This window comes from Myotis myotis, unplaced genomic scaffold (genome assembly GCF_014108235.1).
Source record: "Myotis myotis isolate mMyoMyo1 unplaced genomic scaffold, mMyoMyo1.p scaffold_m19_p_2, whole genome shotgun sequence".
NCBI classification, from domain to species: Eukaryota; Metazoa; Chordata; class Mammalia; order Chiroptera; family Vespertilionidae; genus Myotis; species Myotis myotis.
Genome location: NW_023416324.1, coordinates 107,840,483 through 107,850,130, shown reverse-complemented (window position 1 = coordinate 107,850,130; position 9,648 = coordinate 107,840,483). Strand labels below are relative to the sequence as shown.

The 9,648-nt window shown below is 49.7% G+C and overlaps 1 protein-coding gene across 1 annotated transcript; it reads right to left on the bottom strand.

The window, feature by feature from the left end:
* Positions 1–627: 627 nt before the first annotated feature.
* ZIC1 (Zic family member 1) lies at positions 628–4,370 on the bottom strand. The gene is made up of 3 exons (XM_036351078.1): positions 3,370–4,370; positions 1,809–1,972; positions 628–1,283 (listed from the first exon to the last, which is right to left on the bottom strand). Exons 1-3 carry the CDS (start codon positions 4,349–4,351, stop codon positions 1,086–1,088), a joined length of 1,344 nt encoding a protein of 447 aa, XP_036206971.1. The 5' UTR covers positions 4,352–4,370; the 3' UTR covers positions 628–1,085.
* Positions 4,371–9,648: the final 5,278 nt, after the last annotated feature.

Here is a 9,648-nt window from a genome sequence, read left to right as displayed (position 1 = left end):
TCTTTAATAAGGTACGAAAAATTACCAAACAGTTCTGGAAACTAAAGTGTACATAACGAGTTCTTCTAGCCATAAATATTGAATAGCTGTAACATGAATAATCTGGCCCTTTACATGCGGGTAAATATGGTAAATATGGAAACTAGGAATTATATACATTACATGGTTGTATTTTTTTGCTAAAAGCAACTGACAGTTATAGTTTATATCTTTTTAAATATCACTTTACATAAACAAATGGGCCAGTTTTGACACGCAGATCCAGGCTCCTACTATACGAATTCTTGACAGGACGTGAAACAACATTTTACTGCACTTAAGTACTTAGACTTTGGGTCGAAATGTTTGCACTTTATAGCAAAATAAAAAAATTAAAAAAAAACTACACACACACACACACACATCAATACCAATAATATTCTTTTAGGTCGACGTGGAGACTGTAATCGTACAAATTCACATTTTGGTACACATTTACTAGAACATTCTTGCCATTCAGTACAAACAGTTGGCTTTCGCCACCCACCCCTCCCCCTCCTTCCCACCCTCCCCCCGCCCTCCCGGCCCCTCCCCGACCCAATGCAAAGACCACAACGCCACGATCCCACCCGCCCGCTCAAACCCGAGATATAACTATTTACAGAATCCAACGTACAATTTTAAGCTAATAATTCTGTATTTACAAGAATGCAAAGCTAAAAAAAAAAACAAACTAAAAAAAAACAAAAACAAAAAACCAAGCCGAAGCCCAGACAGCCTGTTCTAATTCTGTCGAGAAACTGGCCCCCCGGGTTGTCAGCATTTGGTCAGACGTAGCCTGGTCCTCGACCCCCATCCAGCCCCTTCTCTACCAAGCCTTTGCCAAAAAAGAAAAAGAAAAAGGCGGGGGGGGGGGGGGTTGGATAACGAAAGGTTTGGTGCTTTCTCTCGCTCTTACTCGGACCTGGGTCTACAAGCAAGTTCAAAAAAATAGAATTGTGGAGTGGGGTAGCTGTGTTGATTCGCAGGGATCTTTCAGTTATATTTTGCGTACGTGTGTGTTCAGTCTCTTAAATAGGGTTTTGATCGGTGTTTTGCTTCTGATTTTAAACGTACCATTCATTAAAATTAGAGGAAAGCGCGCTGTGACCGGCTGTGTGGTGGACCGCGGAGGAGGAGGGCGACAGGGAACTGGTGGTGGGGTTGTCTGTGGAGGGAGACACGATGGTGGGCGGCGTGGAGGACTCGTAGCCGGAGCTGGCGGCCGGCGAAGGCTGTGAGCCCTGGGAGGAAGATTCGTGGACCTGCGGGAATAAAGTCGAGTTTTTAAGGAGATAGAGAACGGGAGCAACAGCCGCATTTGGACCCGTGAAGGCAGCGCGCTGCCTCTCCCGGGAGCCCAGCATTCACTGGACCTCTGGGGATGCCTCACCAGGGGCACTTGGGATCGATTGCCCCTGCCACGCCCGGCAGCAGCAGTTCTCCCCCCGCACCCTGCCCCGCCGCTGAACTTTGCTTGCTCAAGTCTACGTGCAAGACCTCAACTCTTCTGCAAACGCTTCCAGTCCCAATTTCGACAGCTTCGTCAGCATCACCCAGCTAGCATAGCCCTCACTCCTTATCTGGGCCAAATTCCTTTTTACTTTTCTTATTAAAAAAATAAATTTATAACAGTTTGGTGGTCACCCGCCCCCTTTTCCACTCTCTGCCCAGCCCCACACAGCCTGCACCAGCTCCTTCCACCACCCGGCTGCCACTCGCCAAGGACTCAGCCGAAGAGCAGAGCCGGCTCCCGTCTAGAAGGCGGGCGTCGGGAGCTTGGCAATTACCTTCATGTGTTTGCGCAGCGAGCTGGGGTGCGTGTAGGACTTGTCGCACATCTTGCAAAGATAGGGCTTGTCGCTCGTGTGCACATGCATGTGCTTCTTGCGGTCGCTGCTATTCGCAAAGCGTCTGTCGCAGCCCTCGAACTCGCATTTGAAGGGCTTCTCCCCTAGTGTGAGGGGCGATAAAGAGAAAGGTCTGATTAGAACAAATTCTGTGGTTGTATTTTTAAATGTAAACAAATGAAAAAATAAAAAATAAAAAAGGTTGCAAGTTCAAAAACCCGGGTCTTCAATGAAGTCACATATATGCAGTGGATTTATAAATATTTTAATTATTTTAACTATTAATCTAATTAGGTCCAGATTTTATTGTTGTTGCTATTATTATTATTATTACTATTAGATTTTTTTCTTTTTGGATCCCAGAGCAGTAGCAGGTTTTTCTGCCTGGGGCTATACAAACAACTTAAGGCGGCAGGCAATTCCTGCCTCAAGGTTTCTAATTTTCACTTTGGGGGCTTATTCTCCTGCTGTTTTGCTCCTATCTCTTCCCCCCACCCTTTCCCTGAGGCTCTGCAACCCCCTTTTAGTTTCCCCACCACACACCCTACACTCAGTCACATTTTATAAGGTAATCTGAGTGGAGAGCTTGGCACCACAAATTCTTCCCTGGCTGTGGCCATAAACTCAAAATTCCAAAAGCAGTTCTCAGAAATCACCAGGGAAAACAAGAATAGGGAAGCAGACTGGATTCCCTGCTTTGTTGGAGCAAGAGGCCCAGAATGGCCTTACCTGGCCCATACTACAACCATGAGCTCACCACCAACTTTTCTTTTAACTGTTCCGACCAGTCTCTATTTTAAAGGCCAATGTGGGGGGATTCAGTGTTTTGAAAACCACCTCATAAAATCTAATTGACTGGGGGGGAAAAATACTTCTCTGCCTTCCACTGACTCTCCAACTCCTCAAGCTTACTCACAAACAAGTCACTACTAAAATTCTGTTCTTTAAATATGAGCAACCTCCAAAAAGCCTCCCCTGGTCAGACTACTTGTTTTCACCACTCCCTCCCTCCTTTATGTCTTTCTGTTTTTATTTCTTTCTGTGCTTCTTCATCCGACCCTCCAATGTCATCAGTTCATCCTTTGGGAAAGTCCTCACTAAGGTGCCTAGAGAAGGATGTCGGCGGGAAGCAAACATTTAGACTTAGATTGTCTGCTGCTAGAGCAGCTGGAATTTCCGCCACCCCTCTATCTGCTTCGAGCGCACCTCAGCTTTTCAAAACCAGGTTTGTCTCTATGCTCTCCGGCTTTTTGTATTCTTCATTTTAAAATCTATATCCTAGGATCCTTCCCATCTGATCGTCTTATACTTTTTTCATAATTCTAAACCTGAAACCAAAAACCAGCGTACACTTTTGCTGCCTGCTTGCTGGAACCTGACGCCCACACTTAACCAAGGCCCAGTTTGTGCCTGGCCGATGAAATTTGGATTTCCGGTCCCAGGCCCAGGATGAAGCGGGAGTGGGGTACAGGGAGTGGGTCAAAGAAAGAGGTTTCCCTACCTGTGTGTGTTCTTTTGTGGATCTTTAAGTTCTCAGAACGCGCGAACACCTTGCCGCAGCCAGGAAACGGGCAGGGGAAGGGCTTCTCTCCCGTGTGCACGCGGATGTGGTTGACCAGTTTGTATTTGGCTTTGAAGGGCTTGCCCTCGCGCGGACACTCCTCCCAGAAGCAGATGTGGTTACTCTGCTCAGGTCCGCCGACGTGCTCCACGGTGACGTGCGTAACCAGCTCATGCATGGTGCTGAAAGTTTTGTTGCACGACTTTTTGGGGTTGGCCAGCTGCTCTGGCTCAATCCACTTGCAGATAAGCTCCTGCTTGATGGGTTGGCGCATGTAGCGGAAGAAGGCTCCAGCACCGTGATGCGCGGCCATGTTCACGTTCATGGGTCCGTAGCCATGAAGCTGAGGCGCGGCATAGTGCTCCGAACGTGGGCTTGTCACCTGGCCGTACTGCTCGGGTCGCGGGTACATGTCCCCTGAGAAGCCCAGCCTCATCTGCCCATTGACCACATTGGGCGATGCGTGGCCCGCCGCCTGCTCGTGAAGACCAGGGAAGAGGAGGTGGCCCGCAGCGTCCGTGTGGCCGTGTGGGCCCCCGAAACCCCCTGCCGAAGCAGCGAAGAGGCTGTGCTGAGCGCTGGCTGCCGCCGCCGCGTCTCCAAAGCCCCGGTTGCGGAACAGAAAGTCCCGAGTGGAGTTGAAGGCTGCGCTGGAATAGGAGCCGACGTGGCCCGGGTGGTGGTGATGGCCAAGGGCCGCGGCAGCCGCATAGCCAGGAGCCTGAGACGTGAAAGCTGTCTGGCCCGCGGAGGCCAGCTCGTGAGAGCTGGGGTTGAGCTTGAAGGCTCCCATGCCGTCGGCGAACGGGTTGATGCCCAGGCCAACGTCGCGTTCGGACACGTCGCCCGCGGAGTGGTGGCGGGACGTGCCAAAGGTGGTCACGCCGATCGCGGGGTACTGGGGGCCGGCGTCCAGGAGCATCGTGGCTGCTCCGGGCGAGTTCCGGCCTCCCCCACCCCCCCACCCTTGCCTACAGAGGAGGGAAAATTAGGAGGAGGAGGAGGAGGAATGGGAGGCGGAGAAAAAGGAGGAAGAAGATGTGGAGGGAGGGAGAGTCCACCCACCTCTCGAAGTCCTAGCCCGCAGGCAGCCGCTCCGCGCGCTGGGGAGCCCGCCTGGCCAAGCTCGGATAAGCCAGACGGCTGCCGGCAATGGGCAAGGCGGGCTCCGGCGCCCTCGGAGCAGATCCCGCCGGCCGGGCTCGCTCTTTCTCGCCGCTCAGTCTCTGTCGAGAGGACCCCGAGTCAAGGCTGCCCAGGGAAAGCCATGGAGCATCTCAGCCCACTCCCCCCCACCCAAAACACACACACACACACACACACACACAAACTTCCTCCGGGATTTGTAGCATAGAGGAATGTGAGCACAGGAGCCGCAACTGCTCACTCTCCGCCTCGCGCCGTATGCCCCTCCTCACTTCTCCACTAGACCCTCGTCCTTGCTCTCTTTTTTCTCAGGCTCGCCTTCTTGCTCCTTCACTCTCCCTTTTCCCCCTCTGCTTTCTGTAATAATAATAATAATAATAATAATAATAATAATAATAATAAGCGGAGAGCAAAAAAGAAAGAAAAAGCCAAAGAAAAGGCGCAAATCATGCACAATATTGTCTTTTGCGGTTTATCTTCCTGGGGAGAAACTTTCACCTCCTCAGCCGGGCGGTGAGCGCGAGACTGATAGCAGCAATCATTCCTGCAGATAAATGAATTGAAAGGACGACACCGTCTCTCCCCCCCCCCCCCCGCCCCTCCCTGATGAATGGAAGCAGGGGGAGGTGTCACGTGCGGCTAACGCCGGCTCCCATTGGTTCGTCCTCACTCACCCCGCCCGCAGCCGCCGTGTCAACTGAGGGCGCGCCTAGGCGCCGCGCGCTGTTCATTGGCCCTCCCGCCTCATCAATCCCAGGTATTGTAAAGCGCTTGACATCCCCTTTTGACAACCCCGGCTGCCAAGAGAAGCAACTTTTTTTTTCTTCAACATTTTCCCCTCTTCTCATGGAAAAAGAAAAAAAATTGGGGGGGGGGGGCATGATTCCTTTTTCTTCTCGCAGTCATATACATTTTTAAACCTGATTCTTTCTTGCTCTTCCTCTCCCATTCTTCTCTCTCTCTCTCTCTCTCTCTCTCTCTCTCTCTCTCTCTCTCTCTCTCTCTCTCTCTCCCTCTCTGTCTCTCCCTTTCTATCTTTAGCTCTATCTCTATCTCTATCTCCATCTCCATCTCTATTTCTATTGCTAATCTCTTTTTCTCAGTCTTGTCCTTTTTCAAACCTGCTCTTAGCTGAGCGATTAGCGACTTCGGGTGTGTGGGAGAGCAGGAGACCCGGCTGGGGCTGGTAAACACAGCTAAGGCACTTCTAGAATGTTCGGATTCAGCAACTTTCTTTTCTTTCCCCCATCTTCCCTCCCTTCAAGGGCAGCAAAGGAGGCTTTTGTTATTTGCTCTTTTTGAAGTTTTCTTTCCTCTTGCCTTGTTCTCCCCTCCGCCCCCCCCCCCTGCCCTGTTTATAATTTAAGATCCCGGGAGCACATGGACACTCTACTCTCTCTTTACAAAATATCAGGATAACCGATTCCCTCAGCTTTCTTACTTTTATCAAATCCATCAGGTTTCCTGCCTCGCTCACCCCCCCCCCCACTCCCTCAAATAAACATGGGTGGATGAGAGCTCTTAACTTTCTAGTTTATTGAGGTTTGGGGTTTTTATAATAGCAAATTGGAAACATTGTTGCTGAGTTTTATCCCCCCCCCCCCGTGTTATTATTCTCTTTTCTCCCTTTTCCCTAGTTTCCCTGGTCTGCCCCCATGACCCCCTCCTGCACTACTGTTTCCAACCGGAGCCCCTTTCATTCAGGTAAAACTGTAAATTTCCCAATGTGCCATTGTTCTTCAAAACTGTCCAAAGCTCCCTAGAAATCCCCAAATACTTTTTTGGTATTTAAATCCCCGATAGATAGAACCAATGTAAATTTTGTGACATTCAAACCTTTTTGACTTCACAAATCAGTCACCCTTGTCACAGTTATTGAAATTCCGCAACTCGCCACACCAGGACGGTGGAAAAAACGGGCGCAGTCTTTGTTGCCGACCAGGCTTTTGATCGCCAGAGAAAATTTACTTACCTTCAGATGAGTGAGCAGAAAAAGAAATAACACTCCCTTTGATTTAGTTAGGAAAATGCAGACATTTGGATTCAGTGCAAACATACAACACTCGCTTGTTTTCGCGATACGGCCCTCGATTAACCTGTCTTTGCCCAGCGCAAAGTCTATTCAACAACTGCCCGTAGTTGCTTTTTGTCCTGTCCACAAAGAGCCATTGACCATATATTAAAATGATTGTTGAAAGGTAGAAGAGTATGGCACTTAAAAGTAGGAAAAAAATCCCTGTGACTCAATCAATTAAGGCCAGTAACATTTATGCATTTCAAAAAAATGCACACGGATTCGGGGGTGGGGGAGATAAAGGTTGCATTTCTCCGAAGCTCTGTTTAAAACCCAGCAGCCTGGGCTAAGGATTTAGCCCAAACGTCTGCATATTCATTAGGTCTAATTATTTTCTAGTAAGGAAAACACAAAAAGCCAAGAGTCGGAATCTTTCAATTTGCCCTTTGTTTCTAACTTCATTTGGCTTATTTGCAGCTGAATCAGCCCTAAACTCTTTTTCCAAACAAAGAAACCTCAACTCATCCTTTCACAGGCAGCCCAGCTAGGAAACTCTCCAGTGCTTGGGAGAGAGGAAAATGAAAATGAATTTGTTTTGCCCCAGTCTCCATAAGCTGAAGGAAGACAGGATCAGCACTTTCTCCTGGGGTTGGCAAACTGAGTTGCCCTTTTCCTGCACTCTCCTCTCTCAAAACCGGACTTGTGTAACTGGGATGGTTTCCCAGTATCTAAAAAGACCTGGCGGAGCATTTGTGCTTGGGCTGGGAAATAGAAATTTGAGAGAGAGAGAGAAAAAAAAAACAAAAAACAAAAAACAAATATACTGTCCCCAGCAACAAGTCTGAGTGCAGCAGCCCAGTAACAACTTTGACTTGACCTGGATGAGAAATGGAAAGAAAGGGATCAGCTTAAGAAATGGTTTTTAAAAAAATAAAGTATACACTTTGAGTGGCTCTGATATATCTTTTTTGAACAAAAGGTTTTCTACTGTCTATAAGGGGAGTTTGGACCTGGCTCCAACGCAGCTATAAAAACCTTGCCTGCAACTTTTCTCTAGAGGCTAAACTGCTATCCTAGGGAGAACAAATATTGAACCCATTTCTCTTGCCTTTCCAAAAAAACAAAAAACAAACAAACAAACAAAAAAACACAACAACAACAAAAAATAAAACAAGGAGGGAACATGAGGGGGGAGGGTAGCCATTAAAAAGGGGGAGAGCAAAAATAATTCTTCAAAAAAGAAAAGTCTTCTTCTCTCCAGTCCAGGGACTTTGACAAGAATTTTTTAGGAAACGCGTCCAAATATACAGCGTAAGAGTGAATGTAGGGGGAGGGGATAAAAAAAAGTTGTGGATTGTAGAAGTTATCAATTGGGATTTGCTGCGCTCTCTGCAGGAAACGAAAGAGGCTCCAGTTCAAAGCCACATGCACCAACGTGACATATAAGCCATTAAAATATCCTGACGGCTCATTTCTGCTTCATCATACATTCCCTAACTGCTTCCCGAAAGCTGGAAAAAGAGAAATGAAGGATGACTGCCTCGCTGGAACCACGAAGAGAGGCTTGGAGGGGTTTGTGGTTCTCCCTCCGCACCCCAAAGTGATGTGCAGAAATGAGGTGACCCCAGCAACAGGTGGAGTGGGGTAAGTGCATGAGTCCAGGGGGCAGGCAGAGGAGACCTGTACCCCCCAGCAGTTGGGTAGCAAGCTCCCTTACAGGAGCTATTAGCACCCAAACCCTTCTGGGGGGAGAGGCCCATCTAGACTCCCCCCCCACCCCACCCCCCACTCCCAATGCCCTCCCTCTTTAGCCCCAGTACCGTGGGTATTGATTCTACCCCACTGACACTGAGGGGGAAGGGGGCCCTTCTACCAAGGGGCAGTGATCGTGGATGAGTCCAATCCTTCTCCCCAGGAAAGGGGGAGCGGTAAGGGGACCGGAAGGAGCGCCAACTGGGAAGGGGACCAAGAGCAGCTTGTTGTCCACCTGCCCTCCCTACCTCTCTCCTTGTAAATTGCCTGGGTGTCCAGGTGGGCACAGGATGGGGAGTCGTGGCCCTGAACTTCCCTCTCGAGGAGTGAGCTGGGAAGGGACTCCTGCAAGCAGCTTCTCTGCTTTGCCCCCAGGAGGATTGCCGGAGGGACTCCGCTGCTCCTTCCCAGGGTCAAGGAGCCAAGTTATCCTGGCTGGCAGCAAGATGATGGAATTTCTCCGCCCCAGCCTGACGGCGGATGCGGATGCTGGCTGGGTCAGCCCCGGGGCTGGTTCACTGCTCTCACGCGCGTCCTGGTCCTGCCTCAGGACGCTGACCGCTGAGATCCACTCTCTGCGCGGCGCTGCCTGCCATGGATTTGGGACTTGGCTTTTTTTCTCTCAGATGCATACGAGGGCTAGGACTAGCTCTCTGGGGAACAGGCTGCAGCCACCTAGGATTCTGGGCACTACACTAAACATCTAGGGACACTGTAAATTAGGACAAGAGAAGTGGAACGGCGTGGGACAGTGAAAGAAAGTAGGACTGCCTCAAAGCCTTGACCATGAGGACACCTGGGATCTAGTGAGGTCTTAGGAAAGGAGAAACGGAGTTGGAAGGCTGGCACCATCTGCAGGAAGACACCTTTGGATTTCAAGGTCATACCTCTCCCCCCTTGGGGAGAAAATTTCCGACAGCATTGGCGGCTCAGCAACCCACAGAAAGGCACCACTTTTCTTTCCTCCATCTAGCCACAGGCTGATTTAGGGGTAAGGGGTGGTTCAAAGGCAAAGTTAAATATCCTTCAAGGGACTTACTAATGCAAATTCTAAGGTGGACACAAGAATGTCACCAGCCTTCAGCCATGAGCTGGGGAAAGCCCAGCTCTTCCCTCTAGGGAACAGAAGAATGAAAAAAGGCACAACCCAGACTCTCATCCCAACTTCCTGGTATGCAAGGATCCAGTGGAGGGGAGCTAGGGAGGTGCCTGGTGCAGCTGACAACAGCAGGCCCTTGTGGAGAGGGGTTTTGGATTTGGAGCTCTGAGGCAGCCTATAGGGTCCCTGCTCTGCACCCACGCTGGCT

Coding starts and splice junctions, on each gene's coding strand:
- ZIC1 (XM_036351078.1), bottom strand. CDS start 4,351: ATGCTCCTGGACGCCGGCCCCCAGTACCCCGCGATCGGCGTGACCACC. Junction 1,973..3,369: donor CCACAAAAGAACACACACAG/GTAGGGAAACCT, acceptor CCCTCACACTAG/GGGAGAAGCCCTTCAAATGC. Junction 1,284..1,808: donor CGCTGCGCAAACACATGAAG/GTAATTGCCAAG, acceptor TTATTCCCGCAG/GTCCACGAATCTTCCTCCCA.